Below are 21,449 nucleotides of genomic sequence, written 5' to 3'. Positions count from 1 at the left end.
TGGCAGGTGGATTCTTAGCCACTGCATCAGCAGGGAAGTCCCTCTACCTGATCTTTTATCAACTTCTTTCTCTTTAACAAATACTCATTTGCTTAAAAACTTAGAAGTCTATCCTTACTATAGGTAGTTTAAAAAAACACACCTTAATGTCTTACTGTTCCAAGTTCAATTAATGTCTACAATTACAATGAAGACTTGTGGAAATGGCTGAAGCCCAGAAAAGTCTATATCATCATTGTATATGAGAAATATTTTTCTTAATAATATCAATATTTTATAGGCATTAATAAGAGCTATGCTTGTCAACTGTAATTATTGGTAAACTATTTTAAGAGAAATAAAGAATGGTGCTCACATTGCTGTGGAGGGCAGGCATTCTGCCAACCAAGAAATATTTACTAAATATCATCCAAGTTCCAAGCAGTATGCTTAGTGTTATTAGTAACTTATTTTTATGATCCTTAGTGAAACCAATAGCTGTGCTGTCAAGTCAAATTATAAGGCAATTAAACCTAGGAGTCTCCAGAAATCTATGGCATGATGGCCTTTGCTGATCCCCTTCTGAAAACAAGCAAGAACACTTGGATATTTGGGCTTCATGGCCTTCAGCCTATTAACATCATAATAAAGATCGTTAATATGATAAACTATATCAATATCTCATTAATGATACTGGAAATATACTCACAAAGCACTTACTGTATGTTGTATATGGCTATAAACAAGCTAATAAGAAACAGAAAATATTATTTAAGTGCAACATGGCCAAAAGAATGTTGCATTATGATCATACATTTCTGCTATACCCACTTTTATTTATTTATTTATTTATTTTGTGGTACGTGGGTCTCCCACTGCTGTGGCCTCTCCTGTTGTGGAGCACAGACTCCGGAAGCACAGGCCCAGTGGCCATGGCTCACGGGCCCAGCCGCTCCGCTGCACGTGGGATCCTCCCAGACGGGGGCACGAACCCATGTCCCCTGCATTGGCAAGCGGACTTGCAACCACTGCGCCACAAGGGAATCCCCAACTACACCCACTTTTAAACTTGAGACATGATCACAGATTTCAAAGCATGTTCTTCTTTGTCAGTAAAACCAACACACAAGCCCTTCCAATGAACTCACATTTCAGAAAACAGTGATATAAACAGAGAGTGCAACAAATACTTTTACAAGTGTTTATTAGTTTATTAGTGCCAGACCTTTGGTGGACAGAAGGCTTGAGAGGAGAGAGTTTTGTCTTTGAGGAATTTGTAGACTTACTTCTGAGAAAAGAAATACACAGAAAATGTTTCTTGATCCAGGATGCTGGTTATGGCTCTGTTCATCTGTGAAAACCTAGTGAGATGCACACTTTTCGTGTGTGCTTTTCTGTTATGTTATACTTTGTAAAATTTTTTTAAAATCTAATGACATTAACAGCAGTACAGAACTCAGTACCAAATGAAAAATACTGACAATTCAAGGAGTTCAGGAGGGACTAGTCACTGTTAATAAAAGCTGTAATAGTTAAAATGTATTAAGCAATCACTACATGCCAGGTACTGTGTTAAATAAGCGTTTTACATTTCATCCTCACAATATCACTGTGAGGTCATGATCTAACCAACAGTTATTTGGCACAATTACAAAATTACTCCTTCCTCCTTGAAACCCCTTATTTTCCATTCCAGGCCAACACACTACTGGGTTTTCTTCCTATCTCCCTTGCTACTCTTCGATCTGCCTTTTACCCCAGACTTTTAAAATTCAGGGGCTTCCCTGGTGGCGCAGTGGTTGAGGGTCTGCCTGCCGATGCAGGGGACACGGGTTCAAGCCCTGGTCTGGGAGGATCCCACATGCCGCGGACTCAACTGGGCCCGTGAGCCACAACTACTAAGCCTGCGTGTCTGGAGCCTGTGCTCCGCAATGAGAGGCCGCGATAGTGAGAGGCCCGCGCACCGCGATGAAGAGTGGCCCTTGCTCGCTGCAACTGGAGAAAGTCCTCGCACAGAAACAAAGACCCAACACAGCCAAAAATAAATAAATAAATTTAAAATATATATATATATACAAAAAATTTTTTTAATAAAATAAAATAAAATTCAACTACTTTAGGGCCCAGCTATAGTCCTCTTCCCTATCTAGATTCCCTGGGATAGGTACTACTATCATTATTCCCGTTTTACAAGTGAAAACACTGCAGCACAGGGAGATTCAAACCTAGGCAATCAATACTGCAGAGCCCATGCTCTTAACTACCTCACTAACCAGCTTTCTTTGGTCTTCCATACAAGAGGCAGGACATAGCTACACACACTTCACATTCTGGTATCCTCAGTAATTGAGAAAAAAGACATAGGGTAAGGTACACGGGACCCTCCTTGATAAGATATTAATGATTAATACCAGGTACCAAGCCAGCAGGAAACCAATGTTCTTGCAAATTCTGTTAAACAATTTTCCTTCCTAAATTTCTTCACTTTGTATTTTGGTACTGCTCAAGAAGAAATGTGTAAACATTCTAGAACATAGATTCTCAAATCTAGATGCTCATTAGAATAATCTGAAGAGCTTTCAAGAATACATATGGGCCCTCTGAAGACCTACTAAACCTAGAGTATTCCAGGAATCTGTGTTTCTAAGAAGAACCCAAGCAAATTCTGAAGTTGGTAACCCAGTACCTGAATTTGGGAAGTCTTTGTTCCAGAGAGGATTCTCTGGTCCTCAGAGGCTGAGTAATGGCTACCACATATTTACCTGCCTATAAGAGGCTGAAAATGAAATGAGAATAAAGATGTAAATTCTCCAAGGAGTAGTTTCCTTCAATCAGGAAACTAGAGCAGCAACAGTGGAATTTTAGATCAGGACACCACAAATTTCTGGGTAGTCTGGGAATTTGTTGCCATGATAGAGTTTGCAGCCAAGTGATGCCATCCTTTAGTTTAGGAGGGGGTCATATGGGCAGCAAGAACCAATATAATATTTGAGCACTCATTCCCTGAGAACTCACCACGTGTTATTAGGGAATCCAAGAGTATTAATAGATATGGCCATTGTCCCCAGGCTACAGAAGAAAACATTGTTAACATGTCATTTTTGCATAACCATAAATGCACACATATTTTGCATACATATGCGAGTAATAATTACAGTGGAACCATACATGCTGAAACTAAGGCAAAGAAGTCACTTCAACACGCTCATTGAAGTCTTACCTCTGTGAGTGCATGCAACTGTCCTTGATGTACACACACACCCATGAACCTACAAAACGAAACAGATGTTTTTTTAAACAAATGAAAAAGACATGAACATAACTAGTGTAGTTGCACATGCGAGACAATCCAATACCTGTGAAGTCTACTGGGTTCCTATATAATAGCGGTCCCCAACCTTTTCGCCACCAGGAATGGGTTTCGTGGAAGACAACTTTCCCGGGAAGGGGGTGGGGTGGGGGAATGGTTCGGGAGGTAATGCGAGCAATGGGGAGCATTGGGCCACGGCAGATGAAGCTTGGATCGCTCACCTGCTGTTCACCTCCTGCTGTGCGGTTCCTAACAGGCCGCAGACCAGTGCTGGTCCTCGGCCCGTGGCTTGGGGATCCCTGCTGTATAACAAACCTTGATAGCACCCCTGTAACTTTCTAAATTTATCATGAAACATCTGGTTGCAGCAACACCTAGTGGTAAAAAGCAATGGTAGAAGAGGGAGAGGAGCAAGCCTTTAAAAACAGCATGGTATAATGGAACAAGCACCAAACTGGAAGCAAAGAAACCTGGTGATGGTTTAGCTCTGCCATTACCTGACTACGTGCTCACACACACAGAAAGGTCACTAACCCTATGGGGCTCAGTTTCCTCACCTAGAAAGTAAGGAGGTTGAACTATCCAATCTGACGGTCTGTAATTTACAAACAACAAACTGGGGTTGGGAGCACCCTCCCTGGCTGGATGACAAAGGGCTAACTTCTTTGACATAAAAAGAACTCTTCTAAATATGTAATTTTAAAAAGAACCCAGTAGAAAAATAATCAAAAGGTACATGTATAACTCACACAAAAATAATAAAGGGCTAATATATCAAAATGTACTCTAATTCCCTCATAATTAGAGAGATGTACACTAAAACAGGAGATATTACCTTTTAAATCTATCAATGAACAAATATTAAGAATGATAATGCTTGGCGAATTCCCTGATGGTCCAGTGGTTAGGCTGAGTCTCTGGGCAGGGAACTAGGATCCCGTAAGCCGCATGGCACAGCCAAAAAAAAAAAAAAAAAGAATGCTAATGCTCAGTGTTGTCCAGAAGGGAAGGAAACTGGGATAGGAAACACTGTTGAGTTCTTGGCACAACTTTTTCAAAGGGTAATTAATTGATCACATCTAGCAAAAATTTTAATTGCTCCAACAATTCCACCTCTAGGAATTTATCTTACAAGTATACTCAATTTGGGTGAGCAAAAACTCACATAAAAGGACATCTACTTCACCGGTGTATGTGAATCTAAATACCCACCAATAAAAACTTGTTAAATATTTATGGTATAGGGCTTCTCTGGTGGCGCAGTGTTTAAGAATCCCCCTGCCAATGCAGGGGACACGGGTTTGAGCCCTGGTCCAGGAAGACCCCACATGCCGCGGAGCAACTAAGCCCGTGTGCCACAACTACTGAGACTGGGCTCTAGAGCCCGTGGGCCACAACTTCTGAAACCATGCACCACAACTACTAAAGGCCACACGCCTAGAGCCCGTGCTCCACAGCAAGAGAAGCCACAGCGATGAGAAGCCCATGCACTGCAACAAAGAGTAGCCCCTGCTCGCCCCAACTAGAGAAAGCCCACGCACAGCAACGAAGACCCAACACAGCCAAAAATAAATAAATATTTTTTAATTAATGGTTTTATTCATAGATTGGAATACTATACAGCATTAAAAAGAATGAAGTAAACTTTATGCACTGACATGAGAACATACCCAAAATATACCATTAAATAAAAACATCGAGCTTTAAAATCCCACTTGTATAAAAAAAATTTTGTATATTAATAGAAAATGTCTAGAAGCATTAATAATAAATGGTTCTGAGGGAGAAAAGGGTGAATTTATTTTTTAGTGCACATACTTATACCATATTTGAAGTTTTTTCAACCAACAGGCTACATTTATATATAAAAATAATTTTTAAATAAATCAATTATTATGACTGATGATGATTATAAAGTAGGAGAAAATAAATGACATAAAGTCAGTGACACTTGGGGCTTGGGTTGTCAAGAAGGAAGTCTCATTAACAATACCCACAGGTCCCAAGAAAGTTCTAGTTTAGAAGGGCAAAGGAAAGGGAAGAGACTGACTAAAGTAAGAATGAAGGCACAGCAGTAACTGTGCTGGAAAGGACCATAAAGTTCCAGGAAGGCAGAGTCCAGGTCATATTCTTCCCTGTGCTCAAGCACCTAACAGTGCCTAGTAAATAGTTTGCTCACTCAGTAAATAATTGTTGAGTGAAAAAAAAGTGAGGGAGAATGCCTCGTCGCTGTAACATCACAGCAGAGTTTTAAAGACATGCTGCTTCAACCAAAATTACTAATGTGGAAATTTCAGAGTTTCTCCAAGAGGTGGTTTCTGGACCACTGGTTTTCTCTAAATGCATCCAGAGACACGGTGGGGACTTGAGAAAGGAAAGAACCCAAGGAAATATCTATGTAGTACAGAAAATAGGATGCAAGTTCCAATGACTAGCTGAAACTTACCTCTGGCTTGGGAATAAATAGGAAGCAAAATAACAGAGTAGTTAAAAGAGCTTTGAAGTTAGATGGTGTGGTTTCAAATCCCACATCCACTCTTTACTAGGCAAGCAATAGTTTCCCTCTCTGTAAAATAGGATAATAGTGTCCACTACATAAGGTTGTTGGAAAGACTGAATGAAATAATGAATGTAAAGTTCAGAACACAGTGACTGGTACATAGTAAGAGTTCAAAACATGTAAGCCATTTTCATAATTATAACTTAGAAGTGGACCAGGTTAAGGATCCAATTTGGTCACAGCTGGCTGGGCAGAAGCTGGTTTCTACCTATGCCTACTCTCCCCTCCATTCCCCATCCTTTGTTCCTACCTCCATCCCCTGCTTTGTAAAAGTGGGACATTTAACTTTATTCATCTGTCAGTTTCTTTACTATGAAACTCACTACCTAATACAGAAGAGAATGAGGGGAGGAATGTGGGACAGGAAAAAGTCTAAAGAATAATGAACATAAGTAACACAGAGTGCTGGCAGACTGAATTTGGACTCCTGAATGTTTCTGGTCAGCACAGTATAGCGTCTATAAGCTATGCAGATAGAGCATCTGAGAGTTTCAGTTAACATCAGAAACTAGTTGGGTAAAAGATAGGAAGCTGTACTAGAGCAAAAGAAATCCAGGCAAGATAAATGAGAAAACAATCAATCTAGGGGAGATGCAGTTGTAGAGGTATCTTCTTTTTTCTTATTAAAGACATTTTATTTCATTTTATTTTATTGGTAATAATTTTTTATTGAAGTACAGTTGATTTACAATGTTGTATTACTTTCAGATGTAAAGTGATTCATATATATATATACTTTTTCAGATTAGTTTCCCTTATAGTTTATTACAAAATACTGAGTATAGTTCCCTGTGCCATATAGTAGGTCCTTCTTGGTTTTCTATTTTATATTTAGTAGTGTGTATATATTAATCCCAAACTCCTTATTTATCCTTCCCCCACACCCTTCTCTTTTGGTAATCATAAGATTATTTTCTATGTCTATGGGTCTATTTCTATTTTTGTATATAAGTTCATTTGTATCATTTTTTTCACATTCTACATATAAGCGATATCATATGACATTTGTCTTTCTCTGTCTTCATTTAGTATGATAATCTCTAGGTCCATCCATGTTGCTGCAAATGGCATTATTTCATTCTTCTTTATGGCTGAGTAATATTCCATTGTATATATATACCACATCTTCTTTATTGTAGAGGTATCTTAAAAATAGGTCACTGTTCTCTAAGTGTTCGTACAACTCCCCAGTCACTGGAATTATGAAAGTCAGTATTCCATTCATTTATTCAACAACTATTTATTGAATGGCCACTAATTGTAAGGCATTAGGGACAGGATAGTGAATAAAACAAAGTTCCTTCTCTCACAGAATTTTCATTCTAGGGGTAATTCTGTTGGAAAGCAATTGTAATAAAAGGTTAAGTGGGTGTTTTGCAGAATGTGGTTAAATTATATGCATAAATAGCTGTTTCTAGGGACTTCCTTGGTGGTGTAGTGGTTAAGAATCTGCCTGCCAATGCAAGGGTGATGGGTTCGATCGCTGGTCCAGGAAGATCTCACATGCTGCGGAGCAACTAAGCCCATGCACCACAACTACTGAGCCTGCGCCCTAGAGCCCATGTGCTGCAACTACTAAGCCCACACACCGCAACTACTAAAGCCTGCGCACTCTAGGGACCGCATGCCACAACTACTGAGCCCGCGTGCTGCAACCACTGAAGCCCGTGCGCCTAGAACCCATGCTCCACAACAAGAGAAGCCACCGCAATGAGAAGTCTGTGTACTGCAACAAAGAGTAGCCCCTGCTCACTGCAACTAGAGAAAGCCCGTGCACAGAAACAAAGACCCAATGCAGCCAAAAATAAATAAATTTTTTTTTTAAATAGCTGTTTCTAGGGCTTCCCTGGTGGTGCAGTGGTTGGGGGTCCACCTGCCGATGCCGGGGACACGGGTTTGTGCCCCGGTCTGGGAGGATCCCACATGCCGAGGAGTGGCTGGGCCCATGAGCCATGGCCGCTGGGCCTGTGCATCCAGAGCCTGTGCTCCGCAACAGGAGGGGCTGCAACAGTGAGGAAAAAAAAAAAAAAAAGCTCTTTCTAGTGAACCTCTTACAGAAAGGATGCTTCTCTGAGATTAAATGGTATTCCTACCTAAGGATAATTCTATTCTCATTACCCCTCCATAGCAAAAAGAGGTAAAGTAAAATACAATAAGCTACGTTTCTTCCTTCACTACAGCTTTCTAAACTATAATGGGCACTAACAGGGGTTAATAACTATGGCTTACTACTTGTTTTCATAAAGTTTTATTGGAACAGACATGGTATTTCTATGGCTGCTTTTGTGCTACAACAGCAGAGTTGAATAGTTGTGACAGACTGTATGGCTTGCAAAGACTAAAACATTTACTATCTAGTCATTTCCAGAGTTTGCTCACCTTTGCACTAGAGCATAGAAATCTATCCATATCCACCTAGGGGAACTTAAACAAGTTACTTAACCTTTATAAATCTCCATTTCCTTATCTGAAAAAAATGGACCTGAAAATAACACTACCTTAAAGGATTGTAAGGAGGATTAGATGGATATTTCAGGGACAATGTTTAGCAATGTCTAGCCTATGATCAAATAAAGGTTAATTGTCTTTTATTTTGTTATTATTAATGATTCTAAGTTATGCCATCCCTTACATGGCTATTAGAGTTACCTTTCCAAAACACAAAATATGTCATTTCCTTCTTTATAAACCTTCAATGGTTCCCTTCTGCTTATAGAATAATGTGAAAATTCCTTACCACAGCACTTGAAACTTTCCATGATTTACTCCAGCTTATCTTTGGAAGCTCACACTTTCCCACGAGACTTATTCTTCACTCATCTCTCCCTTTCCTCTGGTTCTATCCTACAAATATATTTAAATTTACCCATCTTAAAAAATGCTTCCCTTGTCTCTCTCCCTAAAATATGATCCTAATACACTCTGCACTTGTAACCAAACTTTAAGGTTACATACACTATCTACATATCTTTAACCTTCCTTTGTTTCTAAACTCATTATAACCTGCCTTCTGCCCACATTACTCTTTTGTAACTTTCCTTACTGTGGAAGATTCAGAGTTTTATTTATCTCTGTATTTCTAGCACCTAGTATAGCACCTTGCACACAGTAAGGAGGCTCTCAGTAAAGATTTGTTGAAAGGCATGAATGATTTTTATGACCTGAAAACTTAAGTTAAAGCTCCTCCCTGAACTGGAAGACTTCATTTACTTACTGAAAATTATCCTTCTAGGATCAGCTAAAATTTCATCTTATCTACAATGATCTCCAGGATGCCCTCAGTAAACATTAGTACTCTTTCTCTCTCTTCCTGCCCCCCAGTACTGCTAACATCCTTCTGGAAAGACTGCTCATTAGCATAAGTGAAGTAGCCCAGGGTGTGGAGTCAGACTACTTGGATTTGAATCCTGGCTCTGCCACTTACTGATGACCTCTCTGTATTTCAGAGTTTTCCACATGCAAAATGGGAATGTTAATATTACCTAACCTATATGGTTATTGTGAAGACAAAATGAGACAACTTGAGCTCCTGGAACATAATAAGCACTAGAGAATGTTAGCTATTCTCTTAACCTTTCTGACTTCTTCTCCAGACTGGAATATAAGAAAGATTTTTAAGAGTACAGACCTCATCTAACTTATTTCTATATACAGTGCCTGACATACAATGCTTTTGCACGTAAGATGCTAAACAAGTATTTCTTGAATGAAAAAGCAGTAATCACCAAATTAGCTTCACAATGTAAACTCATTTTATAAGAAAGAACATTTAGAGGCAGGTACAAGGCTGGAAAGCCAAGAGGTGTTTACTTTATTTAATCAAATATTTATATAGAAGCTCAGCAATAGGATTCTACTAGCAAAACAATGGCTACATTCTAAAGTTATGGATCTCCTAGAAGCTGAAAGTATTTGGTTTGGGTGTGATACACCCTTGCTTCCCTTCCCCCCAGACCCACCTGTCACTATGACCACATCATCCATAGAGATGTCACAGATGACACATTGAGGCAGGCACTGGCTTCATGTGACAGTCTTCCCCACTTCCTACTCTCATCACCACATCACAGTGGTGTCGCACAATTCTACCGTTATGTGAAACTTTTCTGTCAGGCCTCCTCACCCTCACTTCCTCTCCACCACCACCATGTCGAAAATGGTGTTACAGAGCTGGCAAGCTGAGACAGGGATTAGCTTTATATTGTAAGAAGAGCTTGAGCAGAGTTAATCATTCCAGTTGCTATAAACAGAATATACTTTAAAAGGGAAATATTACTCATCCTTAACAGGGAAGTGATTTATGCCTAGAAAAGCATTTAATATCAACAGTAAGTTTTTACTGAAATTTTTATTGCTTCTTTAATCAAAATCTAAACTGTGGCTGAAGCTTTGTTTTGTTTTGTTTTTGCGGTACGCGGGCCTCTCACTGCTGTAGCCTCTCCCATTGTGGAGCACAGGCTCCAGACGCGAAGGCTCAGCGGCCATGGCTCAGGGGCCTAGCCGCTCCGCGGCATGTGGGATCCTCCCGGACCGGGGCACGAACCAGTGTCCCCTGAATCGGCAGGCGTACTCTCAACCCCTGCGCCACCAGGGAAACCCGTGGCTGAAGCTTAAAATCACTTTTGGTAAGAGACAGGATCTAAAAAAAAGTTACACTCTGATTTCCTATTTTTTTCCTTGTGGTACGCGGGCCTCTCACTGCTGTGGCCTCTCCCATTGCGGAGCACAGGGTCTGGACGCACAGGCTCAGCGGCCATGACTCACCGGTTCAGCCCCTCCGCGGCATGTGGGATCCTCCCAAACCAGGGCACGAACCCACGTCCCCTGCATCGGCAGGCGGACTCTCAACCACTGCGCCACCAGAGAAGCCCCTGATTGATTCTTATTCTCCACTACCACCACCCAAAATCATGCAAGATAAAATTACTTAGCTCGGGAAGGGAGCACTTTCTTAATGGATATGCTTGAGAGTGAGTGATTAGATTACTCAACTTTGTTATTTTTAATTTCATATTACACACATATTCACATTGCTTTTGATTTTTTTTAGACCAGTGCTTCCTAAATTTTAATGTGGAAACATATCACCTAGAAATCATGTAAACTGCAGACTTCGATTCTATAGGTTGGGGGGACTTGAAATTCTGAATTTCTAAAAAGCTCCCAGGTGATGCTAATGCTGCTTGGCCTATGGACTTATATGTTGAGTGGCAAGGCTCAGTGTAGACCAAGGATAGCTAGCTGATCACTACTCTAAAGTTAGTAAGACTACAACAGGAAACTCCCAACTCTGATACTACTAGTAAACTAGACTTTGACCAGAGACTTTGGCTCCCTCTAAGCAGAAGTTCTTTTTTTTTTTTTTTTTTTTTTTTTTTTTCTGTGGTATGCGGGCCTCCACTGTTGTGGCCTCTCCCGTTGCGGAGCACAGGCTCCAGACGCGCAGGCTCAGCAGCCATGGCTCACGGGCCCAGCCGCTCCGCGGCATGTGGGATCTTCCCGGAACAGGGCACGAACCCGTGTCCCCTGCATCGGCAGGCGGACTCTCAACCACTGCACCACCAGGGAGGCCCTAAGTAGAAGTATTTTTGACCGAGCATGCTTCTGAATTACCAAGGCACTCCATCAACACCACACTGCTATATCATCATCATTTTCTACCTTTAACTGTTTTATAATATGCCTTATATCTCCACTACTAGACTATAAGCTTCTTAATAGCATTCTCTTGCCTGGCATATGACAGTATGTGAACACTTGCTGGATAATTTAAAACACAACTCTGACCACTCAAAAATTACTGAGTGCCACTGTGTGCCAGGCACTGGTAATGATCATAATAATTATGATAACAACTAACTCAAAGCACGCTTACCATCTAGGCATTGTTCTAAGCACTTTATGTTATATTCATTGTTGTAATAAATTTATTTATTTATTTATTTTTGGCTGTGTTGGGTCTTTGTTGCTGCGCGTGTGCTTTCTCTAGCTGCGGCGAGCAGTGGCTACGCTTTGCCTCAGTGCACTGTCTTCTCACTGAGGTGGCTTCTCTTGCTGTGGAGCACGGGCTCTAGGTGCGCAGACTTCAGTAGTTGTGGCACACAGGCTCAGTAGTTGTGGTGCACAGGCTTAGTTGCTTCGTGGCACGTGGGATCTTCCCGGACCAGGGCTCGAACCCGTGTCCCCTGCATTGGCAGGCATATTCTTAACCACTGTGCCACCAGGTAAGTCCTACGTTGTATTCATTTAATTCTCACAATAACCCAATGAAGTAACACTTTTATTAACCTAATCATATAGATAAAGAAACAGGCTCAGAGAAATTAAGTAACTTGCCCAAAGTCATAACAGCTAATAAGTGGCAGAGCCAGGAGTCAAACCTAAACAGTGGGTTCCAAAGTCTGTGCTCTCTCTCTCTTTTTTTTTTGGCCTCACCACATGTCATGCAGGATCTCAGTTCCCTGAACGGGGCAAACCTGCGCCCTGCAATGGAAGTGCAGACTTTTAACCACTGGACAGCTAGGGAATTCCCAAAGTCTGTGCTCTTTTTTTTTTTTCTTTTCCAAAGTCTGCGCTCTTAACCACAGTGTTATATTACCTCTCCATATAGTTACAAAAAGGATATAAAAATGATTAAGACACAACCCCTCCACTTAAGAAGCTATTGGCTACTCAAAAACTTGTGGCAGCTCACAGCCCCTGATCAAAGTCCAAATTCTTTAGCGTGTTATTCAAGAGTCTGAATGATCTGACCCCAACCTCTCTTACCTTATCTATTATATTCTCTACATTCAGTTATATAACCTGCCTCTCCTAAATATGTCCTGAATTCTCCCACTTCCACTTTCATTTTGTTGCTAGAATGAGTCCACCTTTCTAATCAAAATTAATCTTTCTCTTCCCTATACACTCATATCACTCCATTTAAACTTCTATTGTAACACTTATCAGGCCTGCCTTCTACATGTTTTAGCTATGTCCACCTCTTCCACTCAATCAGAGGATTCTTGAGGGCAGGGATGTTATGTATGGAAGGGAATGGCTACTTATTCACTTGCTTTTTCCTCCTGAAGTAGACTACATTTCCTAGTTGGTTAAGACCATAACATTGAGTTCTGGCCAGTGGTATAGGGGCAGAAGTGATTATTTCCAGGCCTGTCCCATTAAAAACCTCAACACTGTCCTCCATACTTTCTTCCTTCATCTGCCAGCAGATGCAGAAGACCCAGTAGAGGAAACTGAGGCCCCATCCTAGGTTAAAAAGAGTTCCCCTTCAACCTCCCTGCAACATGCACTGGACTGGAACATAAGTAAGAAAGAAGCTTTTGTGTCTCTATATATACCTTAAACACTGCCTTGTTCATAGTTACTGCTCAGTAAATATTTACTGAATTCAATTAAAAGTTAAAATTCTTATTCCAAGGCAGGACCTTTCAAGGCCCTACTATTAGCCAGCAGTCTCCAAAACTGGGGAATGAGCAGGACTGAAGTATGGAAAGAAAATTAGAATTTTTACTTTTTTTTTAATATGAAAAAGAGAAATTAAGTTTTATTAATATTTAATAAGGGTTGATCGTAGCACCTTGGGGATGTGCTCAAAAATGTTTTCCTAATGGGATACTACGGTAGACAGAAGATATCCAAAGATGACCATGTCCTAATCCCTACAACCTGTGAATGTATTATGTTAGTAGGCAAGTAGAATAAATTAAACTGCAGATGGAATTAAGACTGCTAATCAGCTCATTTTAAATTAGGGAGATTACACTGGATTAGCAAAGTGGGTGCAATGTAATCACAAGAGGTATTCAAAGGTGGAAGAGGGAGGCAGAAGAGTCAGTATCAGAGGGACACAATGTGAAAAAGACTCAGCTGGTCTTGGCTGGCTTTGAAGATGGAAGGGGACTACAAGCCAAGGAATGCAAAACAGACTCTAGAAGCTGAAAAAAGTAAGAAAATAGATTCTCCCCTAGAGCCTCCAGAAAGGAACATAGTCCTTCTTGAATTTAGCCTAGTAAGACCCATCAGACTTCTGACCTACAGAACTGTAAGATAATATTTTTATGTTGTTTTAAGCCATTAGGTTTGTGGCAATTTGCTACAGCAGCCATAGAAAACTAATAATAGATACATAATCAAAAAAATTTATGGGTCACTATTCTATGCTATAATGCTCACAGATCTAGGATAGACTTTGGAATTTGACTCTTTCTAAACAAGCATAAGGAAAACAATAATGTTATTATGTTCCTTCGGGGCATTTACATCCAGTGGGTCAAATATTTACTGAACTCTCAGTTATGTATAAAGCTCAGAGTTAAACATTAAAGTTTAAATGTTATGCCTTCTCAAAAGTTTATTACCTAAACAGAAGAATGAAGGAGAGGTGTGATTATAGTCTAAAACACATCTATCTATCCTCATTCTGAAAAACAAAACACTGACACTACCGTCAGACTTGGACCTCTTCAATTCTGCATAACAGGACCTAGTAAGAGGTCTGTATCCATCATATCAAAGCTGTCAAGAAAATTACTACTTACTGCTCACCTACAATATACCTGGAAACTGTGCTAGGTGCTTTATAGGTACTACCTGAGATGAAATTAGCCCCATTTTATCATCTAGGAAAATGAGGTTCAGAGTATTTAAGTGACTTGACAGATTAGAGAAGGTACTGGAATCTGGATCTATTAGGCTCCAAAGCCTATGCTTTGTTCTGTGACAATCAGTATGGAAGAAAAAGCCAGTGGTTCAATAATAATTTCATTTTTGATTCATAAAAAACTATCTATCTGTAAACTAATGAAAATCTTACTGGTTAGCTTTAAAAGCCTTTCTACTGCCAACTTTGAGCAATAAAAGCACCATCCATATTGTAAGAGTTCTTCTGACCTGTACTGGTCTTTCCAGAAAAATGTCTGACTCCAAAGTTTGGTAAAAAAACAATTAAGAGGCCTGAAATAAACCTATAGTAAAATATTAAAATGTGGGGCTTCCCTGGTGGCACAGTGGTTGAGAATCCGCCTGCCAATGCAGCGGACACAGGTTCAAGCCCTGGTCCGGGAAGACCCCACGTGTCACGGAGCAACTAAACCCGTGTGCCACAACAACTGAGCCTGCGCTCTAGAGCCCGCGAGCCACAACTACTGAGCCCGTGTGCTACAACTAATGAAGCCCACGCACCTAGAGCCTGTGCTCCGCAACAAGAGAAGCCACCACAATGAGAAGCCTGCACACCACAACGAAGAGTAGCCCCTGCTCGCCACAACTAGAGAAAGCCTGCGCACAGCAATGAAGACCCAACGCAGCCATAAATAAATAAGTCGATTAATTAATTAAAAGATAATAATAAAAAAATAAAATGAACTGCTTTGCATTTTACTCTCAAATAAAGCAAAGATACCAATGCTCTCTTAGACTAGAAAAAATTACCAATAACCAAAAAAAAGAAGAGAGGGAAATGGCTCAGAACTCAAGTCCCCAAAGAGCTATGAATGTTAGATCCATTAAAAAAAGGAGTACTATCCTTGGGCAAGGCTTGCTGCAGTTCAAACGTGTTTTAGAGGTATTACATCATAGAAAACTGGTTGTGCGAGGTCATAGATACGAAAACTCATAAGGAAAACTCAGCTGAACAGACATTACCCACCAGAGCCTCACATCAGGTGACACTAAGCAGAGCTGGTTCAGTGTGGCTTTCTCTTTTCTCTCCATGGTTTTTATAGTCCAATTTTAAGATAGCTAAAGGCAGGATAAACATTCCGCAGCCATCACTAGATCATATCAATAGCACTATATATAACAAAAGGACAAATCAAGTTCATGGTCAAATTTTACTTTTTCTTAGTGGAACAATACAAATATCTAAAAAGTTTAAATTAGATCTGCTTGCTTATAAATATTAAAACAGTTTAATAAATATAAAAACATCCTAGATTTCTGAGAGAAAAATATCCTCTATCTTGAATAACTGAAAGTAAAATGAGACTAAGAATGAATTCACTCTGTATTTTCTTTATTTCATAGAAAATTTTAAACCACATTGCTCAAAACTGCCATGCAAGCAGCAAAATACCAAGTCTCCTGACAAAGGCAGAACTATTAATACATATATGTGCAGTGACTTTAAATGTTCCCAAAATGCTTTTTTTTTAAAATCCAGGAAGTTCAGAAGAGAACTAAAATCCACAAACCCAAGTATACAGATTGTTTCCCCAAGTGCTGAAAAAGCTTCTTCCCCCTTCCCAAATTTATCCTTTAGTCTACAATTACTCATAAACTCACTCCAAAATAGCAAAATATAAACACAAACTTCAAATTATGTGAGCATACTTCTGAAACACTCCCAATGATCTATTTCTTCCCCAATTCAATCCAACAAACATGTATCAAGTAAATACTAAGTGCAAGGTTTGTACTCTCCATAGATAAACAGAACACTTAAATTTTTTTTTTTTACGGCCTGTCACATATATACCAAGCACAGTGCCAGGCAATGAGGATCAAGTGGGGGCCACAGAAATAAACATGATGTTTCCTTCTTTAAGGAGTTCACAAATAATGATAATAGTAGATAACATTTACTGAGCACTTATAATGTGTCAGACCCTGTTCTATATACTTTATAGGAATTACCTCATTTAATCCTCATGAAGACATTATGTAATAGGTACTATTACTATGTCCGTTTTACAGATAATAAAACTGAAGACAGATTAAGTGGCTTCCTCCAGGTCACACAACTAGCAAACGGCAGTCAGGACTGGATCCTTAACTCTTTTTCTTTTGCTTAATACGTTATCTGTTTATTGTTTGGATCCTTAACTCTTAAGCTTTATGCTATACAGCCTTATTATACGATGCTTCAGATGATTATAATAATAGCAGCATCAATAATAAAAATAATAGCTAAGATCTAGTGCCTTGCATTGTGATAAGTCCTTTTTTAAAAAAATAAATTTATTTACTTTATTTTTGACTGCATTGGGTCTTCATTGCTGCACGCGGGCTTTCTCTAGTTGTCGTGAGCGGGGGCTACTCTTCCTTGCAGTGAGGTGGCTTCTCTTGTGGAGCACGGGCTGTAGGCGCACGTGCTTCAGTAGTTGTGGTGTGTGGGCTCTAGAGGGTAGGCACAGTAGTTGTGGCACATGGGCTTAGTTGCTCTAGCAGCACGTGGGATCTTCCCCGACCAGGGCTTGAACCTGTGTTCTCTGCATTGGCAGGCTGATTCTTAACCACTGCGCCAACCAGGGAAGTCCCATGATAAGTTCTTTATGTACGTTATTTCATTTAATCCTCCCAGTGAAACCGAGCAGGACCCTGTGGGGCTCCTTGGCACAGAAGCCTTTCAAACAGTTGCTAATCTGGGAAGGGAGGGGATGCAGAGACAAGAGAGGAGCAGTCAAGAAACAAAGTGCAGGGGACTTCCCCAGTGGTCCAGTGGTAAAGAATCATGCAGGGGACGCAGGTTCGATCTCTGGTTGGGAAACTAAATTCCCACATGCCGCGGAGCAACTAAGCCTGCACGCCTCAACTAGAGAGCTCATGTACCGCAACTAAGACCCAATGTAGCCAAAAATAAAAAATAAATAAAAATTAAAAAAACAAGATATTCGTTAAAAAAAAAAAAAGAAAGAAAGAAAAGAAAAGAAACAAAGTGCAGTGTTGCTGCCCGAGAACCAGACAGTCTTGCTGCAACAATGTCGTCTCAGTACAGCAGCCGCTGGGCCCAGACAACAACTGTGAGGAAGGTGAACAGTCTCTGCCCCAACCAGCCGGCCTCAGCAGTTCCTGGGTGGAGCTCCCCATGAACAGCAGCAAGGCCAATGACAATGGCAATGGGAAAAATGGGGGGCTAGAACATGTACCCTCCTCATCCTCTATCCATAATGGAGATATGGAAAACATTCTTTTGGATGCACAACATGAATCTGGACAGAGTAGTTCAAGAGGCAGTTCTCACTGAGATAGTCCTTCCCCACAGGAAGTTGGGCAGATCATGTTTGATGTGGAAATGCACACCAGCAGGGACCATAGCTCTCAGACAGAAAAAGAAACTGCAGGAGAGAAAGAAGTGGATTCTTTGAAAAAAATCATAGACTGGGTATTCAACTGGTTCAGGAGACCTGAAAACGTTCCACCTAAGGAGTTCTACTTCAGGCACCCTAAACATTCCATTTTCTTAAGTATGAGGAAAAGTGGAGCCATGAAAAAAGGGGGGATTTTCTCTACAGAATTTCTTAAGGTGTTCATTCCATCTCTCTTCCTCTCCCATGTTTTGGCTTTGGGGCTAGGCATCTACACTGGAAAACGACTAAGCATACCTTCTGCCAGTACCTACTGAGGGAAAAGAAAAACCCCTGGGAAAGAGTGTGACTTGTGAAGTGGTGTACTGTCACAGTAGTTTATTTGAACTTAGGACCATTGTAAGCATGACCCAACCTACACCCTATTTTTACATACCCAAGTTCCAGTAACTCTCAAATCCAGTATTTTATTCAAACTCTGTTGAGGCATTTTACTAAGCTCATTCCCTTTTTGGCCCGTAAAACACTTGAGAATTTCCTAACAGAGTTTACTGTTGTTTAGAAATTTGCAAGGGCTTCTTTTCTGCAAATGCCACCAGCAGATTATTTTTAATTTTGTCAACAATGCTGTTGTCTCCTTTTAGTACCATCAGACTTAGACCTGCATCATTCATGGTATAAATTTTACTCTTGCAAGATAACTCCCATCTTTCTCTTAAAATGAGACCAGGTTAGCAATCGATATAAAAGCTTTATTGTTTTGTTTTTCAAGACAAAGGCAAGCTTCTCTAAGCTTGAATTTATAATTATTAAAAAAGAAAACAAAAACAAACAAACAAAATAAGACACTAGAAAAAAATACCCTGGGCAATAAAAAATTATTTTAAACCAAAAAAAAAGAGAGATAAAAACAAAGTGCAGCCTTGGGGCAGGGCCCTGGTTCCACCTCAAGGGATACACATAACAATATCTTTGAGCTCTTCTACAGAACTAAAACCCCCAACAAATGGAAGACGTTAGCATTCTTCATTCCAGAGAAGATCACAGTTCGATTAACCTCAAGAAGCTCATCAGGAGACCACCTAGGCCAGATTAAAGGCACACAGGCCCTCTAGAGCATACACCCTGATCCTTATCAGCAACCCCAATCAATCTCCCCAGGTTGGGACACACAGTTTTTCAGGGCACAAGCCCGCTGTGTCCCCCTTTGCCTGGCAAAGCAATAAAGCTATTCCTTTTCACCTCACCCAAAACTCTTGTCTCCGAGATTCAATTTGGCACCAGTGCAGAGAGGCCAAGTTTTCGGCATCACCAACAACCTGGTACAGTAGTACTATTATTATTCTCTACTTCACAGATGAGAAAACTGAGATTACAGAGGTTACATAACTTACCTAAGGTCCCCTAACTACTAAGAGGCACAACTATCCTGAACCTCTCCTCTGAATTCCAGACTTGTTTACCCAACTGTCAACTTGTTATCTCCTGATCTCCCATCCCCAAACCTGTCCCCTATTCAGTCTTTCCCAATGTAGTTACTGGCAATTCAATTCTCCCAGTCATTCAAGTCAAAAACCTAAATAAGAGTCATTCTAGATTCCTGCTTCCTTGTGCTAATATCACACACCCAATCCATTAGGAAATTCTATTGCCTCTACTTTCAAAAATATCCAGAATCCAATTACTTTTTTCCACCTACACTGCTACCCATAGTCCAAGCTCTCTCTAGATGACTGCAATTGCCTCCTAACTTAATTTTCCTCAGTTATAATTTACAAAGCTTCAAATAGGTATATAATGAAAATAGAACCCAGGGCTGCCCATATCACCACTGAATCCTACTCCCCTGAGTAAGTAACAATTATTTTACTGTTTCTTCTATTTACCAACACAGCTCTAGCTAACTAACACACTTATACTGCTATTTCTGACCTTCTACTGACTTTCCAGTGTGGAAGCTGAGGGTTCCATCCTCTTAAATTACTTCCTTTCCAATTTTGGGTAAAAGACAATTTTGGGTAAAATCAATATTTAGGAGAAACAAAAACTCAGCATTTACATTATTATGACTGATTATAATCACTACTAAGCCAAGTAATATATTATGATTACATTTTATTTCTTGCACAATTTTTAATGTTTGCCTAATTTTTCACTTGCTTAGTTACTATATGCCTACCATTAATTCTTCCCAAAGCCTCGAAGAGAACTGTAAAATTCTTCTGAATATGAATGTCCACCATGTCAAACATATCTGGAAATCCATGAATTCTTTCCTTAAACCCCACTCCCCAATATTTCTCCTGGAGTTCTTGATCCTCCCACTCCAGTTTGGACTGCTTATTCTCCAGACTGTTGTCTAGCAGTCACCCTGGGTCTTGCTATCACCCTTCTTTCCAGATCTTACACCTTCCTTTTTATTTTTACTTAGTTGTTTTGTTTACCCCCTTGTTTTTGATGGGACACATCCCCCAGAAGCTTCAAAAGAAAAGCTTTTGCAAGGACAAAGTTTTCAAAATGTTGCGTGTCTGAAAACGTCTTTACTCTCATGCCTGACTGGTAGTTTGACTGGATATAGAATTCTAAGTAGGAAATAATTTTCTCTCAGAAAGCATTTTTCCATCAGTAGAGCTTTCAGAGCTGGTGTTGAGAAGTCTGATACCATTTTAATTTTCAGTCTTTTATATGGCATCTTGTTCCCCCCCTCACCCCCACCCGTGGAAGTGCTTAGAATCTTATTTTTATTGCCCATATTCTAAAATTTCATAATCATATGATCTGGGGTGGGTCTTTTTTTTCATTCATTGTGCTGGGCACTTGGCAGGACCTTTCACTTTGGAAGCTCATGTTCTTCAGTTGTAGAAAATGTTCTTGTATTAGTCAAAAACAGACTTCCTAGATTGATCCTTTAATTTTCTTATCTTTTCTCTCTTATTTTCCATCTTTGGCTTTTCTCCATTAATGGATGATTTCCCCAACTTTATCTCCTTGGCCTTGTAGTCAAATGGTTTAAATAAAGCCATAAGTAAATAATCATATAGAACCATATATAAATAAATAATTATATTTTAAATTTCCAAGAATCTTTGAGAATCTTTGTGGTTCTCTAATTATTCCTATTTTATAGTATACCATTCTTGTTTCATAGATGCAGCTCCTTCTCTAACCTCTCCTGGAAGGATATATATTTAGAAGATAGTAATTAGAAGGTTTTTTGGTAGTTACATTTTAAAGTTTTCTTCTTTTACTTGGGGCTCTTCAATTTCTCCAAATCCACAAATTTCCTGGCAGGTGGTAGGGGTGTGGGTGGGAGGCAGATGATTCCTACCTGCTTAAGAGCCACGTGATAGAAGAGGACTAGAAGTCTCAAGAGCCTCACCATTCAGTATACAGACAATCCCTTCATCTCCCTCTTCTCAGTATAACATTCCTTCCCCATCTGCTGTCATTTTAGATGCTTACCTAGTATGAAGGTAGGTAAGCATTCTAACATTCTGGTTCAATTTTTTCCCCAAAATAAAAATTCACCTCTTGTCAGGGTGGGTGAGACTTAACTGATTAGTTGCAAAGA

At 40.0% G+C, this 21,449-nt stretch overlaps 1 protein-coding gene and 1 pseudogene across 3 annotated transcripts in view; one reads left to right on the top strand and one right to left on the bottom strand.

The window, feature by feature from the left end:
- TESK2 (testis associated actin remodelling kinase 2) overlaps nucleotides 1-21,449 on the bottom strand; it is a 134,731-nt gene that overhangs the window by 36,425 nt on the left and 76,857 nt on the right. For all 3 annotated transcript variants that reach the window (XM_059042855.2, XM_067008936.1, XM_067008939.1), the window contains one exon: nucleotides 3,200-3,248. In XM_059042855.2, the coding sequence (XP_058898838.1) occupies nucleotides 3,200-3,248 (49 nt within the window). The remainder of the gene's footprint in view (nucleotides 1-3,199; nucleotides 3,249-21,449) is intronic.
- LOC131744099 (BCL2/adenovirus E1B 19 kDa protein-interacting protein 3-like pseudogene) lies at nucleotides 17,590-18,195 on the top strand (annotated as a pseudogene).

This window comes from Kogia breviceps, chromosome 1 (genome assembly GCF_026419965.1).
Source record: "Kogia breviceps isolate mKogBre1 chromosome 1, mKogBre1 haplotype 1, whole genome shotgun sequence".
Taxonomy (NCBI): domain Eukaryota; kingdom Metazoa; phylum Chordata; class Mammalia; order Artiodactyla; family Physeteridae; genus Kogia; species Kogia breviceps.
This window is presented reverse-complemented; position numbering and strand designations above follow the sequence as displayed.